General features: G+C 45.5%; 1 protein-coding gene across 1 annotated transcript in view; it reads left to right on the top strand.

The window, feature by feature from the left end:
* The first annotated feature begins 3576 nt into the window (after window positions 1–3576).
* Window positions 3577–23564, top strand: part of LRP12 (LDL receptor related protein 12) — a 48394-nt gene continuing 28406 nt past the window's right edge. The window contains exon 1 of the mRNA XM_018559464.1: window positions 3577–3653. Within this exon, the coding sequence (XP_018414966.1) occupies window positions 3584–3653 (70 nt within the window). The 5' untranslated portion in view covers window positions 3577–3583. The remainder of the gene's footprint in view (window positions 3654–23564) is intronic.

Below are 23564 nucleotides of genomic sequence, written 5' to 3'. Positions count from 1 at the left end.
TAACCCTTTGTTTCCTGTTTGCTTCTGAGAACACCTTGGGCTTAACCCCATGGTGCCTGTGTGAGTATAGACCATCCAATCAATTTTGTTTATCAAATCTGGAGCCGCTGCCCATAGCAACCAATCAGCTTCTCTCTTTCATTTTCAGTGCTTAACTGAGTAGACTGAAGAGAGAAGCTGATTAATTACTATGGGTAACTGCTCCAGATTTGATAAATACCCCCCTCCCATTGTATGTAGGACCCCATGGGTTAGAGACCCGTGATCAGTCACATTTTCCCCATAATAATAAAAAAGGATCTGGGAGCACATAGTAATTATCAAACTGACATGATACTCCGACTTCTCACATAATTCATCTATCCGACAACAACAATCAGAGTGTCATTTCATGTTATATTTCCAGTATGATCCGAGGTGGTTTCCTTTCCCTGTTATTATTTACTCTCATTGATTATCCACGCGTGTGGTCTGTGTACATAGAGTCCTTATCACTCCCTACTCCTCTCACTCCTACATACATTGTGCTGCCTGGAAGTGTGTGCGGTTTAAATATGATCGTTGTGCTGCTTGGAAGTGTGTGCAGTTTTATATCTGATCCTTGTGCTGCCTGGAAGTGTGTACGGGTTATATCTGATCCTTGTGCTGCCTGGGAGTGTGTGCGGTTTATATCTGATCTATATGCTGTCTGGATGTTCTGGATGTGTGTGCGGTTTATATCTGATCGTTATGCTGTCTGGATGTGTGTGCGGTTTATATCTGATCGTTATGCTGCGTGGAAGTGTGTGCGGTTTATATCTGATTGTTGTGCTGCCTGGATGTGTGTGCGGTTCATAGCTGATCCGCGTGCTGCCTGGATGTGTGTGCGGTTCATAGCTGATCCGCGTGTGCTGCCTGGATGTGTGTGCGGTTCATAGCTGATCTGCGTGTGCTGCCTGGATGTGTGTGCGGTTCATAGCTGATCTGCGTGTGCTGCCTGGATGTGTGTGCGGTTCATAGCTGATACGTGTGCTGCCTGGATGTGTGTGCGGTTCATAGCTGATACGTGTGCTGCCTGGATGTGTGTGCGGTTCATAGCTGATACGTGTGCTGCCTGGATGTGTGTGCGGTTCACAGCACTTCTCCCAAACGCTTTCCTTCCACCTTCAAGGATCCCCAGCGAGGTTTCCTCTTCTCTGGTGGTTCTGTTGCTTTGCAGCAGAGCTGTAGCTAGCGCCTTCTGCGCCCGAGGCAAGAACAGAAAATTGTGCCCCCCCCCAACAGATGTGTGCGGTATGTGACATCCTGCGCCCCGCATCCAGGATGGCGACGCGCATGCGCAGAGCACGCTGGTGGCCAAATCCAAAATAGCATAAAAATGTGTTTTTGTTTGACGAAAATAATGAAAAAAGTGTTAGCTTCCGTTCATTTCGTCCAAAACAAATGTATAGTCTTTGTGCACGTGTGTGTGTGTTGTTGTTTTTATTTATTTTACTGTTGGGGGGGCTTCGGGGAAATATCAGAGGTCTAAACAGACTAGCCTTCTGGCACCCATGTTACCAATGGCGCCCTGTGCTCACCATGGCAACAAGGACGAGGGGGGCACAGCCAGGCCGCGCCTGAGGCAAGTGCCTCTCTTGCCCCATGGTAGCTACAGCCCTGCTTTGCAGGGTCCTATGGAGCCACCCTCGCGCGTGCAACCCCGGGAGAGAGACCGCAAGCCAGCGTCTGGACGCTCCCTGTGCTGACATGCACAGGCAGCAAGAGAGGACCAGACTGGCCACTAGCGCTTGGCATCATGGGATATGTAGTCCCAACAGAGGAGGATCAAAGGATGTTCAATATCAGGGATAGGCAACCTCGGTATTCCAGCTGTTGAGGAACTAAAAGTCCCATGAGGCCTAGCAAGACTGACAGCCACAAGCATGATGGTATTTGTAGTTTCTCCACAGCTGCCATGTCAAGGTTGCCTACCCCTGTTCTGTACTGTTATCATTGCACACTCCCTGGCCAGAAGTGCGATGAAACGGCGCAAAGCAAGATGGTGCCTGCGCTTATAGGAGCGCCCTAATGCAGGTCTCTGACCGTGCACTGTCCTCTGCTATACAGATATGATGTGGAGGGTTTCATGGCACTTAAAATGCGGCTCCTTTGTGAAACCTTGTGCAGTTTTAGTTTGCAGAATCCCTCCGAGCGCGGTGTGGACATTGTAAATGGAGCCCTGTGGTTTAACCCTGCGCTGCCAGTCTGAATTGGATCCAGCTGTTTACAGCTGTGCTGGCAGGGCCACATAGTGCCCCATTGTTCCCCCTCCGGAGCTCCGTCTTCATGCAGAACCTCTGCCGCCCAGATCCTTCAAACTTCCCCGTTTCCCTGGCAATGCCAGCATGTGGGTTTTGGTTCTTTTTTAGTACTACTACCATCGTAAGTTTCACAGGCTTATTTACAAAGGGATATCTCTGTACGACAGACTGCCTGCACTGCAATAACTCCGGATAATCTTCCCCTACAAAAGTTCACTTCACAAACATCATGTGAACATCTTGTGGAACGGTCATCTTATTTTTGATGAATTTGCCCTTTATTAGTTGAAAGCCGCATTTTACCTTTTTATTTGTTTTTTTTCTCTTCAGTTCATTGAAGGACACAGCAAAAAGCTGTACCACTCCCAGTGATCTTAACCACTGGGAAGAGACACTTGATCTTGACTGCCGGGTTATACTGCCAACTGCAGGAGTAGTAACTAGATCCTGAGTGCTGGATTATGCAGCCACCTACAAGAGTAGGACACTAGATCTTGATCACAGGGTTATGTGGCCACCTACAGGAGTAGGACAATAGATCTTGATCACTAGGTTATTCTGCCACCTACAGGAGCAGGACACTAGATCTTGACCGCTGTAGAATTTTGCCACCTGCAGGAGTAGGATACCCAATCTCAATTGCTGGTTACACTTCCACCTACAAGAGTAGAACACTAGTTCTTGATCACAGGGTCATACAGCCACCTGCAGGAGTAGAACACTAGATCTTGATTGCTGGGTTATTCTGCCACCTGCAGGAGTAGGATACTAGATCTTGAACGCTGGGTTATACTTCCACAGGCGATAGCCTGGCGAAATAAGTGCGCATGCATTTCCTGCTACTTTCATTGTACTTGGCTTCCTTTTACTCCCCCCATTGACCTGTTCAGCCACCAGCAGCAAAAGGAAAGCCCTGTGTAAGCTGCCAATCACTGGCATTAAAGCTTATGCAGGGCTGTAGACTCCCTGTGTGACAACACTGATTGGCCTAATTCTGTCATGTGCTTCTCAATACCTGCGAGTACTCGATGTGAGGAGCAAAGGAAAAGTAAGTATATCCAGGGGAAGGGTGGGGGAGCAAATACATCCCATTCACTGTCCTGCATTGGCAATGCACAGGTTTGCTTTAAAGCAGAACTCCGGTGCACTTGGGGAATAATAGATTGTTTTGCTAATATGACATCTGAAAAATCGCTTCTCTGATCAGCAATAAGAGTCTGTGTGTGTCTGTGTGTCTGTGTGAGACCAAAGCTGGGATTTTACATCTGAAATAATTATGTTTCCCAACAGGCACGTTTGTCATGGGACTGGGCGGGCAGCCTGTACATGGATGGGTGTCCTTACTGCTGCTTTTTCTGGCTATGGTGACTGGTGAGTAAAAAAACAAAAATTATACAAAACCTAGATAAGATTTTATTTTCTTCAGGTGGAGATGAACCCTATTTCTCCAATCATCTACCAGGCCAGCAACCGGAGATGATTGGCTCCTCCAACAGGAAACACAATTAAAAAACAGTTAAATACCCTCCCACCCCATCATACCTCAGTTTCTTTGTGTTTCCTACCGTCCAGGAACCTCGTCACGTTTGTTTTTTTTCTCCTGACCGGTCGGCCTTGTGGTCGCGGGTCTCCCCTCTGTGCGGCTCTGTGTTCAGGTCCTCTTCCTGGCCGGTCACCTTGCTGTGTAGACAGTGGGGTTCCCTCTCTTCGGTTCCAGGGCTTCTTCGTCCACGCAGACTCTGGGGTGGAAGAGTCCTGAAGTCCCCCGGCGGTTGCGCCCTGTTCAGGACGGCTCCATCAGCCGTTGAGGTGCCTGATAGAGTAAAGCTGGCTATGCACTGTAATGTTTTCTTCGTTCAACCTGCAGGCTGAACAAAGAAAATATAACAAATTCCTTCATCAATACTTACCAGCGTTGATCAAGGAATCTCCCGTTCTTCATTGTATTCTGAGAATGGCCACCTGTCGCTGACAGAATACCCAAACAGAGCCGGCAGCTCATTGGCTGATCGAGGGGTCCGGACAGAACACAAGAACCAGCAAACTTGGCAGTCTATGGCCAGCTTTAGGGAGGGTTGTAACCCCTGTTCAAGGTTTTTGGGTTTTTTTTGCCATCGTTGTCTCATGGGGGAGATTTACCTTCACTTCCTGTCCCATAGTCACAACAGAAAGTGAGAAGAATCTTTCCAAAGTGAGGAAAATCCCTGCTGGTCACCAGAACTAGTGTCCTCATTGGAAGATTTCCCCTCTATTCGGTTCTAGTGATGACTCAAGTTTTGGGATTTTCTGTCACTTTCGGTATTCACAATCAGCAGGACAAATAGAGAGCGTGAATCTCTCCAAGAGGGACACAGACGGCAATAAAAACCTTTCCATTGTTTTAAATGGAAAACGCATCAGAAAAAAAGCGCAAAGATGTGATCAGCGTCGGGCAGTGGTTTTATGACGGAGCATTTCTTTGCTTCACTTCTGTTACAAAATCCCTTTTTAAATGATTGTGATCACTTGCTGGGTGGTTGACCACTCGTGGCTTCACTGAGACTGTGGCTGAAGAATTTGTACTTTCATGGGTACACCTTAGGATAAGGGTGGGCAACTCCGGCCCTCCAGCTGTGCTTTTAAGTGCAAATCCCAACATGCCCTTTGGGAGTCATGCCTGTAACTGTCAGTCTTGCAATGCCTCATGGGACTTGTAGTTCCACAATAGCTGGGTGGCTGGAGTTGTCCACCGCTGCTTTAGGACATGTCCTCAGAGTCATGGGATCTTTAACCTGTGAAACAAAAGGGGGGCATAGATTGGGATCTGCACTGCAAGTTAGGTCATTTCAGGGTTAAACATTGTAAGGCAAGCCAATAAAATCATGAATTTTTAGGTTGGTTTCAGATGGGCGTTTTGCCTGCCAAGATTTTCTTAATTGAGCATCTCGGCTTGCTTTCCTGACGCTTGGTTAAGGAACGCTACATCAGCTCAGCGTGGAGTCAGAGGAGAGTCACTCGGCATGCTTGTGTTGGGAAGATCCTGTCTAGAAAGCACTGCACGTCTCCTTGCTGCATTGATGGCACAATGTACAGCTAAGAGCGGACATAGCTTGCTTCAGTTTTCGGTTATTTGAACCTAAATTTAAAGAGGGTTTGCTATCTTATAGGGAAGATTTGGAATTTATTGTGCCTAGGTTGTGCCCTGAAAAATCTACTTCTTGGCCTTAAAAGAGAACTATGGGGTAAAGGTTTTTCCCCATAGTTCTATTAATGGTCACGAGAGGACATATACTAACCTCCTCCCGTGACCCAAAGCTCCGTATACCGCGAGCTACACCTCACGGTATACTGAGACCGCTGCAGCCGGGATGGATCCTGACATTGCTGTCGAGATCCACTCAGCTGCGTGAGTGACAGCTGGCTCTGCCTATCTAGACGCAGAGACAGCTGTACCCGCCCCCTTCCCTGTCTGTTCCTCCACTCGGCACTGGAGGATTGGGGAGGGGGGAATACCTGCAGTGACCCGTGACTGACAGTCACTGCTCTCTGCAGGTAGATGATCGAGAAGTGAACGGGCGACGGTCTTTGTTCGCTCACTTACCGATCTATTAAGCTGACGTGTGAGTTTCATTGTCACACGTCGGCTCGAACTATGAGGATGAGTGATTTTTTTTTTTTTCACTCACCTCATAGTTCTCTTTTTAAATGCCTCATGAAAGATAGCGGAGCACGTCCTGGTATACAGCTACGGTACACAGCTGTATATCTGCAGTATAATATCTAAGGCACTGACTTAGTCTAAGGAGATTTGGGGATGTCACTACTGATCTGCTCACTGTTCTTGTTGGAGACTCTGATGTGAGGAAGCAATATCCTGCCTCTACCAAGATGGCGCCTTTACACAGTGACACATTGTAGAACAGGGTCAGAAATGGGGAAATCTTCAGCTGCAGGGAGACCACAGGCAATACTGGTGACTAGTTCTGTTTCCCACACCTGCCTTTTTTTTTTTTTTGAACACAATTAACTGAGTTCAGGTCCTCTTTAATAAAGATGCAGCCCTTGTGGTGTTGGCCTGGAGGGGTATTCATTTCTTGTCCTTTTGCTGAACCAGTTCGTGTTGTTGTTATGCCATGGTGGCAATGTACTTTCTTCTGTGTTTCCCAAACTGGTCCTGGGACACCAGACCTGCAAGGGCTCATGCACAAATACAGGTGTATGGGCATATTTAATAAAAAAATGCCTGTATTTGCAATACTGGGACCCCAGCAGGTGTATTTTTCTGTCCAGGAATGTATATATATGAGAACCTGTGTAAATGCCGGTACCATTGTTTACACATGTAGAGGTGTACGTTTCCGAAAGCAAAACGTCGACATTCTGGAACTTTATGCACGTGTAAATGCCGGGTCATGCATACCCACGTATAGCATTTTCTGTCTATGTATTTATATGGGCAGAAAAATGCAGTTGCTGGAGCTCCTGGGACCCACAAATATAGCTGTGTTTGTGCACATGTGTGTGAGCCCTGATTCGAATCACTAAGGAAGAGGCTGTGGGGGTAACACTGATCTACCTAGAGCACTATTGTTCCGAAAACCGCTAGCTTTATAACAAAGTTCACTTTTAGGCCCCTTTAAGGTGACCTCACCCATCCTTCTCCATGCACAGATGAATACGTACCAAGTTCTCATGGGCCCAGCCTCGGCTGATGGTTTACATCCTGCAGCAGACCTCTCCTTTTCCTGGTTGTGCCTGCGCAGCACATACTCTTTGACCAGCTGGGAGACGGAGGTAAAAGAGCCCCATAGAAGTCATTGAATGTGCTGTGCAGACGCGGCCAGAAGAAAAACTATGGAGGCCGGGCCCATTGAAACTGTAAATATCTGTGCATGGGGAGGGGGGCAGTGATGTCATTTTAAAGGGGCCTAAAGGTTAATTGCACTTTGTTCTAATGTGCACCTATATTTGAACAAACTGTTAGGCTAACCTTCGGCAGGCAGGCAGTGTCGCCATGTGTGATGGGTGGTGAACCATCTGTCTTTTCTTGAACAACCCTCCACAGCCCACTTCCTGATTCAGCCAAACAATGGATGCCGCACACATGTGCATTGTCACTATTTCTTAGTAGTATAGTAGAGTTCAGTGATCAGTCATTGATACGTTGCCGACTCTTTTCATACGGTGATAACTGTATTGATACTGTACACCTACATTGCTACATATTAGCAAGCAACACTCAGACCTGTAGCATTGCGTCATTTACGGTCAGGGTTGGACAAGTCTCGTAACTAAGGCATTGTTCACACCATGTCTGTTGAGCTGTGTTTTTCTGCACATAACTGCACATGTACAGTGTGAACGGGGCACATTGAGAACAGTTGTTTTCTGGGGGAATCTACTGATACTCCTATCCCATCCTCTGGAACTCTTTACCCCAACCTGTCCATTTGTCTCCCACCTTGACTGCCTTTAGGCGATCCCTAAAGACTCATCTCTTCAGGGAAGCCTATCCCACCTCAACCTAACCACAACTATCACTTTCTCTAACAATTCATCCCCACACAGCTACCTCCTCGTGTATCACAGGCCCCTCCCTTTTAGATTGTAAGCCCTCGCGGGCAGGGCCCTCCTTACTATCTTGTCTGGTATTGTGATTGTAATGTCTTCCTTATATTGTAAAGCGCTGCACAAACTGCTGGCGCTATATAAATCCTGTGTAATAATGTAGAGAGAGAACATAAAGGGCGTATGGCCATCGTTATCAGTTGAAACCTGCTGGCTGGTTTCTTGGCTCTCATATTTCAGATATTGTTGAGTTCTGTCAGTGATCGGTGAATTCTGCTTCCATGAGGTGATTTCTGTTTCCCTATTTGTAGAGGGAATGTGCATGTTTTGACTGACCTCAGGACTGGTATGTAAGATGTCATGGATAAAAGCTTTGTTTTGTATGTGTCTGGCCTGCTATGGAAGAGTCCCTGATGGAATTCACAGGCCGCTCACGCATAATACTACATGTGGTTCTCTCTGGATTTCCCATAACACCGCGTCTGGAATTCATGTGATTTCACATCCTTCCAGAATTACTAACACTTGTATGGAAAGTGAACTTCATTTGTGACTTTATCATTACTAGAGTATAAATAGGCTGAAGAAAGAGTCAGCAGTGTGATGGGAAGTCAGCTCGGCCTGCGGGCCTTTGTGTGAAATGTGCTTTTGTAAACTTCCCCTTATTGGTAATCAGATGTGGAAGAAGTATTTCCAGTGCAGTCAGTGGGGCTTTTTTAAGAAGCTGAAAGCCAAGAAAGCAGTATCAGTTCAGAGGAGGTTTGGCTGCTTCTTTGCAATGGCACAAAGGGTGTGTCCTAGACATGTGCACTGCCAAAAAATTCGTTTTAGTTTCGTTTCGTTTTAAATTCGGATTTGTGTTATTTCGTTTTTCGGGATTCGGGTGTGAAAGTCAATTCGGATTCGGACGAAATTCGGTAGCAGTATAAAATCTTTTTTTCCTTCTCTAATGTCACTTTGCTAGAAACGAATAAGAAACGAATAAGAACAGAAAACGAAACGAACGTTCGAACTACCGCTACCGAATTTCGGAAACGGAAATTCGGATTAGTTTGCATTCGTTATGTCTGTAATTCGGAATTCTAATACATCCGAATGTCCGAATTTCCGAAAATTCGTCCGAATTTCGATTCGGAACGAAACGAAGCGCACATGTCTAGTTTGTCCTGCACATTCCTGTGTTGTATTTTTTTTCTCCCACTTTTACATTTGCTCTTGTGACATTATTAAACATAGAATCATTTTCTTTGTTTTTATTCATCTCTAGACACTATGAACTCCCTTATGGGGTATACTACATGATGAAGTTCATACCTTTTTAATATTTGATGACTTTCTTGCATTCCCCATATAATCAGACCCGAAGCACCAGCTACCACCATCAGTATGCACAATTTGCACTATTGCAGGGTCCCTATTATTAATGTCAAGAAATGGAGTTTTGCAAATGCAGAATTGTTGTTCTAATATACTCCTAACATTTCTTCTATAATCAGATATGATTCTAAAAAAATAATCTATCCTACGTTGGTCTTTGTAATGAATACGATATTGTCATGTTTTCTATCTAACTGTGTTTTATATATCCATATTTTATTCTTTTTAATAATAAAAATACAGATTTAACCATAAACGAAGAATCGTTAAATATAGCTGGATTCTGAAAAGTGAGCCTCTGAGCCCGCAACCTCACCGGGGGTTCGGCATCTTTATTGTTAGGGATGCACCAATACCAGTATCGGTACAAGTATTTGGGCGAGTACTCGTACTCTCCCAAATGCTCCACTGCCTATCCCAATACCTGAGCTTCCGGTATCAGGAAGCCGGGCAGCATGTAATGACTCACCGCCTAGCTTCCTGATTGGCCAGAAAGCCGGCTTCATGGTCCCTCGTCACCTGGTGACGAGGGAGCATGTAGGCGGCTTCCCTCTAAAAGGCGAAGCCCGGTGGCGAGTTATTACACGCCGCCTAGCTTCCTTAATGGGACCTCCAGTATTGGTATTTGGTATCGGCGAGTACCAAAAAAAATATATCGGTACTCGATATTGAAAAACTGGTATCGTGCATCCCTATTTATTGGCCAGCCCAGAATAGCGCTACTCCCACGCATTTGCACAATTATGAACAATTTTATCTGGATACCTGGGAGATGTCTGAATTATATACCGAGCTGTACGTTTTGAAGATTCATGTGAACAGAAAGGCAGGAAGATTGCATTGCAGAAGAGACCAAGTAGAAATGGCCCTGTGCAGAGTGAGTTTGATTTCCTCTGATTTTAGCTTTTTGCCTGGAGTTCTGCTTTATATCTTAATGCGGACCTTTACCCATAGCTTTAAAATAACCACACACATCTTTTAGAAATGTTTAGTAATGACAATCTACAAACAAACTTCTAGATAATTGCCAGCTTTGTATTCTTTGCTTCCCTTATTTCTCTTTTCTTCCCCAGTCTTCTGACAGTGGCCATGTTTACTAAGGGCAGATTACTAGCTCTCCTTTTTACTTCCTGGATCTCTGGCACATGATACTAGAACACTTGACCATGCACATCATCTCAGGGGAGGAAAATGCCATTCCCTGAGATCTCATGAGATTATAGATGACCTTTCCCAGCAATGCTCTGCTGATGACAAGGCAATCCCAGTGTGCATTGTGTTGACAAACCTGAAGTCATTTTGCCCTTTGAAAGCAGGAAGTGAATGTTCTGCAAGTGTTCGTATATCAAAATCGCAGCATTTTACACCTGACATGTCTATGTTATTATTCATCATACATAGAGGGGTGCATTGGTAGAATTTGATTTTTGAGTGTAAAGATTTGTGGTTTCTTACATTTGGAGAATAGAGAATTGAAATAAAGCAAACTCCGGGCACACTGCCTCTGGGGAGAGCTTGTGAAAGCGGAGATGTTATCTGCTAACTCAACAGAAAGACAAGAACAGACCTGTGCTGCTTCATTCACACCAATACTGACTGTGTGTTATTCTCCAGCAGTGAATCTGACTGTAGAGTCAGAGCAATAGAAGCAGCTGTAATGTTCTCAGTGTAAGCCCCTCTCTCTGCAGGATTGGCTCTTAAGTACATGTAAACCCAATGGCTAAAATGTCATCCGGACTTTAACCTTTAGTGTCATTTCAGAAGCTGTTTTCAATATTTAAGATTTCATTTCAAGGCTTTTCACCAAGATACGCCTTGGTGATCGTGCCATGTGGATCCTTGTTCAGTTACATCCCTGCTATGAGTGACCAACGTTCTGTACTGGGCTCCCAATCGTGCTCCTGCATTGTCGTCCTGTCACTCCGGCTTCTAATGGGGACTACAAGAGACAGATTCAGTAAAACGTTACACAAGCATGGTCCACTGTTGTCACTATCAGGAAACCTGCCATTGAGTCATCACTGGGGTGCAATGATTTAGAAGGCAGTGCAAGGAGGCTGCAGGAGATCAGCAGGATTGAGATGCAGGAAAGGATGGAAAAAGTGAAGCATTTCATGAACAATTGTATATGATACACAGAACTTTAGCAAATGTCATCCAGTTAAAGTTGTATTAAACTTTTTTTTTTTAATAATGAATCCAGATTCAAAGAAATATACATTTACTCAGCAAAGTAGTTCTTTTATTTTTTGCCCAAGCACTTAGTCATCATGTTTCTGAATAACTCCAACTCTCCCAGCTTGGCTTCCCTGAACTTCCTGTCCAATATAATATCACAAGGGACAGAGCATTCTCCAGCTGCTGTCCATCTACTGGCTTGGGGAGGGAAGAGTGAGAAGCAGAGGAGTGACTTGCGTTGCTGTCCCTGTGTGTTTGTGGAGACACACACAGCTTACTACACACACAATGCTCAGATCACTTAACTTTTCAGGAGCAGTAGGTTTAAGTAGTTGCCCGCTCTGCTTCAAGTTGTGGGACAAGCTGCAGAAGTACATCAGTGGGACTTGGTTTGATTGAGGACGGACAGAAGTCTTCTTCCAATCATTCTCATGGACTTGTCTGCCATGTCTTTGGTCAACTTAAAGGATATTTAAACCCTCCCGTTTTTTTGCATATATCTATTGCTAGCAAGCAGTAGATATATGCAAAAAGTTTAAACAAAAAATCGCTCAAACAGCAGTTTAGACTTACCCTGTGTTCCGTGCGCGGTCCCGTGCGAAAATGAGAAATTTATCGAGCGCCCGCAAGGGATCTTGGGGCGCGCGCATGCGCAGTTCTCATTTTCGGCAGGGACGAGGGACGCAAGGTAAGTCTATGGACGCGTGCACCCGCATGCAGACACCGCTGGATCGGAGGGACAGAGCAGTCACCGCTGGATCGGAGAACCGCCGCACCGCAGGAGAGAAGGCTGAAAACATCAGGAAAGAGGAGGAAGATCGGTAAAAGAGACATCATTTAAGGTAAGTGCTAACATTCAAATTGGGGGGAGGGGAAACATTTTTTGCCTTTTAATGTCACTTTAAGTACTGAAGTTGCTTCCACCAAAGATACTCATTGGAATTAAACCTGCCAAGAAAGCCTAAATCTGAGTGGTGATTGAAAGGAGAAAATGCAATATTTTAGCTCTGACATTCGATTTTTAAAGGCTAATTTGACTTTTCTGACCATGTCTCAGCATCAGGAAAAATGGTCAGATCGCATCTCCGCTCCCATGCCACCACTTTCCTGAATTGGGAAGTTCTTCTCTTCGCAGGCTGGTGTTCATTTTTTAATTTGGCACAGCTTTGCCTTGCTCCGCCCAGACAGACACTTTAACAGGATCTGTGAATGGAGAAACTATAAGTTCCATCAGCTATCGCAGCAGAGGGACTTGTGGTTATCCATGGAATACAAGCGCAGTGACGCCACAACACTTGTAGTCTGTTAACTCTTCCACCTGTCCATGTCACTGAATATTTGTACCGAGGTAAAGACATGGAGGGGAGGAAGAGTCGGCAACAGCCAGAGCATTGCACCCGCAATCCACTGAAGAAAAATAATGAATGCATATTCTTTTTTTCTTTTATAAGTTGTACATTTTATTTTATTTATGTTCTAAAAGTTGGAATTCCATATTAAGCCCCTACTGTACTACTTTACTAGAGTCTCTACTCTTAGTTGTCTCCGTAGAGACATCTCCTCATACCTGTGGTGGTAGACAGGTAGGGTCAGCAGCAAAGGAAAAAGACATTTGGGTGGTTTGCTACGCTGATGGACAAGCTCTGTGCTGAGCTCACCATCCTTTCACAGCTTCCTATTTAAAAAAGATTCTACAACTCATTTGTGAGGTCTTTGGGACAGAGGCTGATAATCAACTTTTCTTTCTTCAAAAACAGCTGGCGTCATTTGTATTACACGTTACACATCACGAGGGTATGCAGGTTTAAATGGATTTCTTTCTTTTGTATGCTATGTCCTTGGGATTAGCTACGAGTGAATCATAAACATTCTCAGCATCTCTTCATCTCATCCTTCTGTCCATCGTGATTTCTCATCATTTTATTGACTTGTTCAATGTTAACACGAAAGATATATCTAAGCCTGTTTATATACAATAGATTAAAGAAGAACTCTGGGCGAAGTTTATTAACCCATCCAGTGGGGCTACACCTGCACTGCAAGGGTTAAGTGTTTGTTTTGGTCTAGGGAGAAAAAAAAAAGTGATTGTTACCCGATCCTCCGAGCCGGCTTGCTCTAAGGCTGGGTTCACACCTAGGCGTATTGAATTTGCGTGCTTCGAGTCGCGCGTTTTTACCGCGATTCACGGTAAAAATAACCACGAGCGTTTCCAAGGGCTACTTGGCTGTATCCCAATGGAAACGCAAGACCAAAACGCCCCAAAGAAGTACATGTACTTCTTTGGGCGTAGGCCGTTTTGTAGCGAGTTCAGACGGGCTGAAATACGGAAAGGTGTGAACCATACCCATAGAAAACAATGGGATTTTCAAGTTTGTACGTTTTGTAGAGCGTTCATAGAGCGTTGAACGCGCTACAAAACGGAAAGGTGTGAACCAGGCCTTAGATTGGTCCTTCCAGTCTCTCTCCATCTCTGCTGCAGCGATCTAGGGATCCTTGAGTCATGACGTTCTATACACAATGTATTGGATGTGAGGATGCCAAGGGATATACCATCACTGTCTCCTCTGAGCTCCCAGCCAGCTCGGAGGATAGGGCGAGTATAACTTTTTATTATTTTCCTCCCTAAACTAAAAGGAGCACTTAACCATTGCATTGTGGGGGTAGCCCCACTGGAAGGGTTAATAGAAAGAAAAAGTTGCCCAGAGTATTTCTTTACAGGATAATTTTAAGCTAGTACTCATTCACACCATTTAGTGTAGTGTAATTACCTGAAATATGCATTGATTATGCAGTGTTGGCACACCAGCAGGCAATTGGAATTAGGCTTGAAGAGGGAGTGTCTTAAATGTAAGTTTATGAGCAGGAAGGGTTCCCGGTCATTGCAGCTTAAACTGACATTTCAAAATTAAGAAGCTGCTGGATGTTTGGCGGGTGTCTTGTAACAATGTTTGTCCATCCAAAACTTTTGTCTTCATTTTGGATAGAGGGAGGAAGGTTTAGAACTCGTGTCAGGTTTTTACTGCTGTCTGAGGCTCCATTACAGAAATCTACTGTCACTTCCTGTCCTGCCAATAATCAGACAGGAAGTGACGGAATGTCTCCAACACAGAAATACAAATATAAAAGCATTTTAGAGTAGGGGAGGTTTAGAACCCCTGTCAGATTTTTATTTCAGTTTAGGTACCTGTTGCAAATTTTCTCTCACTTCCTGTCTGTGAAACCCTTTTTAACAAGACAGGAAGTGAAGGTAAATCCATCTATTGAAAACCCTGACAGCAATTTTGGCTTGACATGCACTTGAACTCCAGGGCTCAAGTACCTACATGTGGTCGTTTTGTTGGAAGCCTTGTGCCAAATTCAGTGTTAGTACCTGACTGTGCGTGCAACAAATGATCGCGTTGCACGAGCACACCCCGCGGTGAAGTGCGTTCATGGCTGTTAGTTTCCTGCGTTTGAGGCGCATCCCCATTGATTTCAGAGGGCTCCTGAACGCGCACCAAACGTGGCAACTAGTGCATGTAGCAAAATCTGCAACATGTTCTGCATTTTTTTTTCCCCCCTTGCGTTCATGTGCATCTGAACACGCAGATAAGCGGGGAACAAATGCTTGCTTTATTTACCAGGTGCATTTGGGGCGCCATTAACTCGCGATGACACGCAAGCACATGTTTCATAAGCACGTGTTTTTCCCACATTCGTTGCACATTTACGTAACACGATAGTGAACGGGGGCTTACTGCATTGCGCTGCTATTGTGACAAATGGCGCTGTATCGGTGGTTAGGAAAGTGGCGGTAAATAAGATCTCTTCCATGTTGCAGTAAGTTGTTTATTGTACCGCATGTGTCATTATTGTGTACCATCTCTGAGACAAAATTTGTCTTTAAGCTCCTCTGGAACTGATAATTGATTTGTTTCCATTTCTCTGTCGACTCCTCTAAAACTCCGCCACTTCACAGGAGAGGTGCTTGAGCCCATTCTGTCTGAGTGGTGACAGATTCATACACGCCATACGGACGCATACATGAATCTGTTAAGTTTCGCCATTTTGTCACATTATCACAAGACAGATTTCTATGACTTTCTTTATGAATTCTAAACACTGTCTTCTCCCCTTTTGGGAACGCTGGTACTGAGATGTCTTTTGGTTGTGTTTATAAATTTACAGATCACTGTTTTTTTTTTTTTTTAAAGGCTTTTATTCAGCGTAGATATGTGAGGGAGTGATGCTGCAGTCAGACATTTAAACAGTCAACTATTTTGCTACAACGTGGCTGGACAAATCCCAGGAGCCAGGTCGCCAATGCGTCTTAAAAATGACAGCTAAAGCAGAGACACCGGCACTCCAAATTTGCAAAATACGGCTATTTATTGACGTGCATCGTGGTAAAAAACAACGAACGTTTCGGGGTCACAAAGGATCCCCTTCATCAGGTAAAAACATACCTGATGTTTTACCTGATGTATGTTACCTGATGTACTGTATGTTTTACCTGATGAAGGGGATCCTTTGTGACCCCGAAACGTTCTACAGAAATAGACGTATTTTGCAAATTTGGAGTGCTGGTATCTCTGCTTTAGCTGTCATTTTTAAGACGCATTGGCGACTTGGCTCCTGGGATTTGTTTTACCTGATGAAGGGGATCCTTTGTGACCCCGAAACGTTCGTTGTTTTTTACCACGATGCACGTCAATAAATAGACGTATTTTGCAAATTTGGAGTGCGGGTGTCTCTGCTTTTAGCTCACGATTGTTACGGCTGCCACCCGTTGACTACCGCAGCACCCAATTCTTGAAGGGATTCACGGGGTCAGGAGTGCGATGGGACCATGGACTATTTAAAAATGATACCTGGCGCCTAACTTTTGAGGTTTTCTTTAGTTGTCGTCAATGCTGACTACTAAAAGAAATCCTGCGGGCTTCTGAATTCCATAATAATCTGTCCACCCCTGTGGATGCTGTTACATCTCATTATGATCTGCATACAGATTATGTGTCCATTGAAATGGCGTCCTGTTATTCATCTGCCAAACCAAAAGTTGTGTGTGTGCGGTTGATAGGCCCACCGCTACCCTTTTCACTTCTTGGGAGTGTAGTCTCTCCACTGTTAGCGTATTCCAGTAAGTAGCCTCATCTTCTTCTCCTTTTTTAATCGTACCGAGGGGCAAGAGGGTAACCTATGGGAACCAAACAAGCACTTAGGGCTTCTGCCCTAAGCGACCTTTATGGAATAAGGCTCCATTCACACATTCCTGCTATAGTAATAGGCACAAATGCACGGGATCCGTAAGTGTGTTTAACACGGGAAACCGGGGGAGAAGAGGCTGTGGGGAGAATCAGGTGAGTATATTTTCTTTGTTTTAGCCCTAGAACAAAATGAGCAGCCCCACTGCCGGGGGTTAATTGTTAAACTTCCAGTAGGGCTGGAACTTAAACTTCTCCTTGAGGGCTTGTTCGGACCAGAGCGTTTTTTGTCCGCACCTGACATGCATCCTAATGTATTCCTATGGTTTTTTTGGACTCTGTTCACACCAGTGCAGGGGGAAATGCTGCATGCACTATTTGTTTTCTGGTCTGGAGTGCACCAAAATGCATGTAAACTCATCAAAACCGCATGCAAATGCAGTGGGCCACACCTGAAAGCCCATTTTAAGCTTAAAAATCCATCAAAACGCACTGCATGTGCAGAAACTCATCCAGACCTGGTCCGGACATGGTGTGGACAAGCCCTAAAGTCCCATTTGCAAACCCGTGCTCTTACTACTGACTGCCAGGGCTTGAGGGCTGAATGTCAGACACCAAAGGGCCACATGTGACCCCCTGAGTTGCAGGTTGGGCACCAGGACTGTGTCTCATGCAGTCCCCGTTCACACATTCATGTCCTATAAATACGCATGTTCACGGAATGTGTCAAAAAAATGTGTTGCGCTTGCAGTGTCATTACTTCTTAGTTACCCCGAGTGCAGCTGGGAAAAATGTGGGATGCATGTAGCAGAATCTGTTACATGATCTACTTTCCCACGTGTTTGGCGCCCATTGAAATTAATGGGCGACGCACAGCAAGTGCGGGGAAAAACCATGCACGAACGCGCTGTGCATTCCCGCTGCATCAAGGTCTAAATGGGGCCTAAGACCACATAGGGCAGAAACCAGTTAACACTCCTGTATGTGTTCTGTATGTCTTTTGTATTGCTGAAGGCAAGCCGCACCATGTAAACTTCATTCAGACAGTCCCTGGTGGGAGCTGATCCCGGGACCCCATTTCTGTAACGATGCGCCGAATCAGCCTCACTAATTTGTCATCCCATTACACTCAGCCTCCATTTGTGAAATCGTTTCTTAGCAGCCTCTAATTTACGTGACCTTGGGCAGATGAGCCGCGACAACTGCAGGTGTTACTTATTTATAGAGCGAATTCGGCGAGCCGTGAAACGCACAGTCTAATTGTGTCTGATGCCGTCCTGTCCTGAGAGCACATCGTTTCTGTTCTGGTACATTTTTATCACCCTTGTTTATTGGTGCAGAACTGTGCCCAGTTATTCAATGGCTCGGATCCCTTTATGGCTGCAGTGGTGGCAATAATTCTGTGTGCTGCGGCACATAACACTGCGAGAGTCGCTCTCCACCTGTAGGACGTTGTACTATTCGTCAGGTACATATGTTATTGGAGCTAATTCTTCTGTATGATTCACACTGTGCTCTCCATCAGATAATAGAGTGCGTGCTAATCTGTCTCCGCTGTGTCTTTCTCTTCTTACGCATGAATGGAAACGAGGACAACCAAGTAATGTGCTGCATGCTTAGAGGGAAGGGACGGGGCATTTCTAGCGTGCGTATTTATTAAAATGCTATTCTAGCGTTTCATCTTTTTATCGATGGGACATTTTGTATAATCTCTTCCATATTTTTTGGTGTATTACAACTAAACCCTGAGAGATTCAGATATTGTCTTCAATACAAGAGGCATTTGTATTCTTCAATCGCTGTGTGGTTTATGTATGTATTCCAGATCTGTGCAGTAATCCAGTGTGAGACTTTACCTCTGTGCGGGAGCTTCCTGTAATAAAGACCGGTCACTGCTAGGGATGCACCGACATCGGTTCTTCGGTATCAAGTACTTCCGGCTTAGTCAGTACTTCCCCTGTAATTTCTTAACCAGACCTCAAGGTCACGAACAGGAATACTATCATTGGTCGGCTCAGAGGATCGGGAGGTGAGCGAACACATACCGGCGTTCGCTCACCTCTCGATCCTGTCACGGCTCTCTGCCGTGACAGGGGAGGGGCTGGATTCCCCCCTCTCCGCTTCGCCAGCGCTGACTGGCGGAACGGACGGGGGAGGGGGCAGGTACAGCTGGCTCTGCCTCCTAGATAGGCAGAGCCAACTGTCACTCACGCAGCTGGGTGGATCCAGATATAATTGTCGGGATCCGCTGCAGCGTCTCTATATAGCGCGAGCAGCAGCTCGCGGTATGCTGCGGCGTCTCAGCTGTAGCTCGCGGTATACTAAGCCTAGGGTGACGGGAGAACGCTAGTTTGTGTCCTCCCGTTACCCTAAGGAGAACTATGGGGGAAAGCCTCAACCCCATAGTTCTCCTTTAACTGTTGACTGCTGCGACACAGCAACTGGTGTCAGACTTTTCCATTCCGGTCTCGACCTGCACTGAGCCTCATATCGTTCCCAGAACAGGTCAAGACCCTCTGGTCTGGAGAGGCTGATGGTGTACTCGGGGCACCCAGCCACATGAATGAAGGCAAACAGGTCATTAGCCCTGAAACCCATCTCCAGGATTATATCCACCACCAGACACATATTGGGGGAGACCGCTCCACCCTCCCATTTCAGGAGCACTACATTGCGTATCTGACCCCCAGCAGACGGCAGAGATGCACGGCCAGAATGCCGAGCATGTGAAGCAGCAGTCTGTGGTGGGGGTGTCTGTTTGAGAGCAGAATGCTGCCTTGACTGCAGCCCTGGCCTGATGACACTAGCAGGTGTAGAGCTTACCACCTGCGCAAATGAAGGCTTCCCGGGGCCAATGCTCCACACAGAATCGGGTACAAGGGGTTGCACCTTTTATTATCCAAGCACACATCTTTTCCCTTTACAGAACTGCTAGCAGGAATATTAGGCACAGAAGGGTTAAACTATGTCAGCTGCAGTGCATATTTCACTCCTGCCTGCAGTACCAACCACCACCTGATGCAGCACTATAGAGTCACCTTCTGTAGCAGGGTAGACTCAGCAATTGACGGGTTAATGGACTTGGCTGGATCTTGTACCCTGTTTCCCTGAAAATAAGACCTAGCACCATTTTTGGGAATTGCTAAACTATAAGACCTACCCCGAAAAAAAAGACCTAGTTGTGACCATTCCCAGTGACGGTAGTGGCATAAGGGGGAACTTGAAGAGCAGCGGGAGAGAATCAGCGGTGCCAACGAAGCCAGCGCTAGAGGAAGCAAGGTGGCACCGGAGGGGGCACAGCCGCAATAAGCCGATGCTTCCTCTATAGCGCCGGCTCCTGTCACAGGCGGAGTGATACCAAATGCACTCCGTCTGTGAGGAATGAAAGTGCGCTTCGCTCATTCTGGTTACCAAATTGCTCTTGGAAAGGTGCGGCACCCCTAATTGCCCTGATCATCCTATTCTTAACTTTGTAATTTTGGATTTGCAATAACTTTGGATTGTTATAAATTTTTAAAAAATAAGACCTACCCCGAAAATAAGACCTGGTGTGTTTTTTTTTGAGCCAAAAAAAATATAAGACCGTGTCTTATTTTCGGGGAAACACGGTGGTCCGACTTCAGCAATGTCATTTTTAAAACAACAATTTCCTTAACTGCCGCACTTCCAGTCACAGTGCTGCTAGACAAGATATTATCACACAGAGGCACCATACAGTCAGTGTCGGCCTCACTATTAAGTGGCATGAAAGCAGTCTTGGTCACTAACTGAGGCCTGGCAGGCTTTACCTTTTATCGGGTACGTCCTCATCTCCAAAAAACGGCTGATCCTCCATTTTGGGGGACTCCATTGCCTGGGGGGGGCAGTGGATCAGGATTTGGGAGTCTCCTCTACCTTCATCTTAGCCATTCTCTCAAAGTGCTGACCATTACGGAACTTCTCCTTGAATGGCCCATCTCTTCCCTCCAGCTCGGCCAAATGGACTCCTGAAGCTCCACTTGGCCTTTCACCAGCTGGATCTCGGCCACGAGCCTTGTTTCTGGCTGTACAGCCCACCACACTGCTTATACTCTGCTCTAAACGTATAGAGCTTATCTCTCTCTTTATTCAGAATCCTAATCCAGTCACCACTCTCTCCTGAATGGATTCAGCTCCTTCACAAATCGCAGGCACCTGTATCTCACTCCTCAGCCCTGCACACACTGCTCACTACTTTCTCTCCTTGTGCAGGGACAAAAAGAAAAGCACTAAAAATAAATAAATAAAATCTAACATTTTTGGCAACGCAGCACAATGGAGTAGTGCAAAGAAAAAATTCCAATACATTGAGTAAACCAGATAAAAGCTGAACTCCTGTAAACACAGAAGTCATATGTGAAACGTTACCTCTGTGCAGGAACTTCCTGTAACAAAGACCAGTAACTTCTGCTCTCTCTTCTTGTGCAGGGTGACTGGTCTTGTCCCCGCCCCCTCCTGTAGTTTTCGGAAGGCAGCCTGTAGTGGGTGGAGCCTGCTGGGTCCCTCCAACAACTCTTCGCTTCACAGGCTATGTATAGCACAACGATGGTACTGCTACTTTTTCAAGGTATTGCAAAGTCGTTTGGTGCACACAAAGCTGATTTATATCCTTTAATGACAATGTTTAAATGAGAGTTGTGGTGGCTGGAGTTCAGCTTTGACCACTTTGCGTCCAGAGCAATGTTTTTAAATGTTTCTGTGAATAGAGGATGCATACATTCACAGATCCATTCCTGAGGTTTGCATCAAATAAAAAAAAAATGCAGGATGATTCGGGGAGAAGGTCTCTGCAATGTTACCTCCTGAATATGGGTCTAACATGAAACATGGTCACAACGGTGAAAATTGCCTTTATAAGGCCCCGTCCACACTGAGCGGTTTATCGCGCTATGTAGTTTGTCCAATGCATTCCAATGGAGCTTTTCACATCTCGTGGCTCAATGTTGCCTGTAGCTCGTTGCTGAAGCTTGTCGCTTGTACATGACCCTTTTTTCGGCGGACGCCGTGCGATTCGGCCCCAATAGACTTAATGGTGTTGCGTGAAATCGCGTATTACCGGCACTGCAAAATGGAAGGAAAGAATGATGTCGCATCAAGATCGCTGTTTGGTTACAGCCCAAAGTAGCAGCGACGAAGTCCCGCCCAAAAAACGCGCTTTGTAGCGCGATAAAATGTTCACTGTCGCTCAATATCGCGCAATGTAGCTCAAAGCCATTCAGCAATCGCGCCGAAAAAAAGCACAATATGCATCGCTCAGTGTGAATGTGGCCTTAAATCTAAATCTGATTAAATTGATACATTTAGAATACAGCAAGGGAAAGTCGTCATTTTATAATCACAATATCAATTGCATTGCAGCCAAGCTTCGCTCTCTTTCAGATCTAGAACCGCTGATAGATTCTCGAGCATCAAGCATCTATGGGTCTATTACACCCCTCCCCCCCACCAGCTGGCTGCTGTGGCACTGCAGCACTCGTCATACATTGGCCGTGGGTGGCACCAGTGGTCAGCGTGGTAACATAGGTATCTGACCCACTCAGAAGTGTCGCATGCTGAAGTGTTAGAACTGTACATTCATGTGTTGTCATTTTTAGATTTTTTTTTTTTTTTTTTTTTTTTTTTTTTTAATTTGAATTTATTGCTAGTGTTCCTTTAAAAAAAAGGGGAGGCTTCTGTTTTTATATGATCTTTATAAAAATATACAGGAAAAATAAATGAAAATATAGAATATTTTGTGACTTGGATAATACTAGAACAATTCTAAGATAAATTGCATACCAGGGAGCTTTTTGTTATTGTAGGTCCAAACCAACTCTGACTGTCTTGCTTACAGAAAGCCATCAGGCTTTTGACACCATGAAACATTAAAATGGTTTATTAAAGAGAAACTAAAACCGAAACAGCCGCTCAGGCTTGTACACATGCTGCGGCAAGTCTTCTACAGCATGTCACGCTTGGCTTGCCAATTGTGACCGTTGCAGTCAGTGGGACTATGCCGCAGCCACATGCCAACCACTTGGCACGCAGTTGTGGCATGGTAATGTTATGCTAAATCCCCCTCAGGATCTGGGGAGAAAAACAGACATTCAGAAGGTGGCAGTATGGTCTCCTGAACACTAAACCGGCTCTCAACCACCCTCCGTTAAACGATCCACTGTGATCCAAAGGGCAGTAAGTCTGCCACCCATGGGTGAGAAAATATCTGTTCATGTTAGAAATTCAGATCTGTCCTGTGCACAATTCCTCTGTTATCCCAAGGAGAGTAGTTGGCCTCCTAGTTCTTCTCCTAGTACTTCTAGTACTACAGAATGATGGGGGTCTATGTTGTAGATCAGGGGTAGCCAAACTCTGGCCCTCCAGCTGTGGTGAAACTACAAATCCCATGATGCATCTCTCTCCGGGAGTCATGTCTGTGGCTGTGAGAATCTTGCAATGCCTCATGCGACTTGTAGTTCCACCACAGCTGGAGGGTCGGAGTTTGGCTACCCCTGTTGTAGATGTTGGAGTGGCAGGGTCTGAGTAGTTTAGTAGAAGCCGCCTGGAGATGCCTGTTAAGTGTTGATGCCATTTCATTTGTTTTCATCCCTTCTAGATAGTTCCCTTCCCAACACTCTTCCATTGTCCACTTTATCAGACTGGGCCTTGAAATTCCCTAAACTTTACAATGGGGGTGCATGTGACCCCCCTCTTTCCTCCGCCAATGCAGAGTTCAAAGTCCGAGCCCTGTCACGTGGGGAACGTGGTGAAGGTCCTTAGTAAGCTCAGACATGGGAGTTCCAGCAGGCAAATGGGGTGACTGATGAGCACGAGCAAGATAAGGGTCAGTAGCAGAAGAGGTGAACTATTAAGAGAACCTGTCGCTGTACTTTGATTGGACAGAGACAGATTCACGTAACTTGATTTTTCACTAATGATGGGGCTAGGAATAAATAGTGGGTCAGCTGCGCTCTCGCATATCTAAACTGACTGTTGGTTTTAC

The sequence above is a fragment of the Nanorana parkeri genome, unplaced genomic scaffold (assembly GCF_000935625.1).
Source record: "Nanorana parkeri isolate BGI_ZX_2015 unplaced genomic scaffold, ASM93562v1 scaffold16, whole genome shotgun sequence".
In the NCBI taxonomy this organism is placed as follows: domain Eukaryota; kingdom Metazoa; phylum Chordata; class Amphibia; order Anura; family Dicroglossidae; genus Nanorana; species Nanorana parkeri.
Note: the sequence above shows the minus strand (reverse complement) of the source record. Positions and strands in the feature narration are given on the sequence as shown.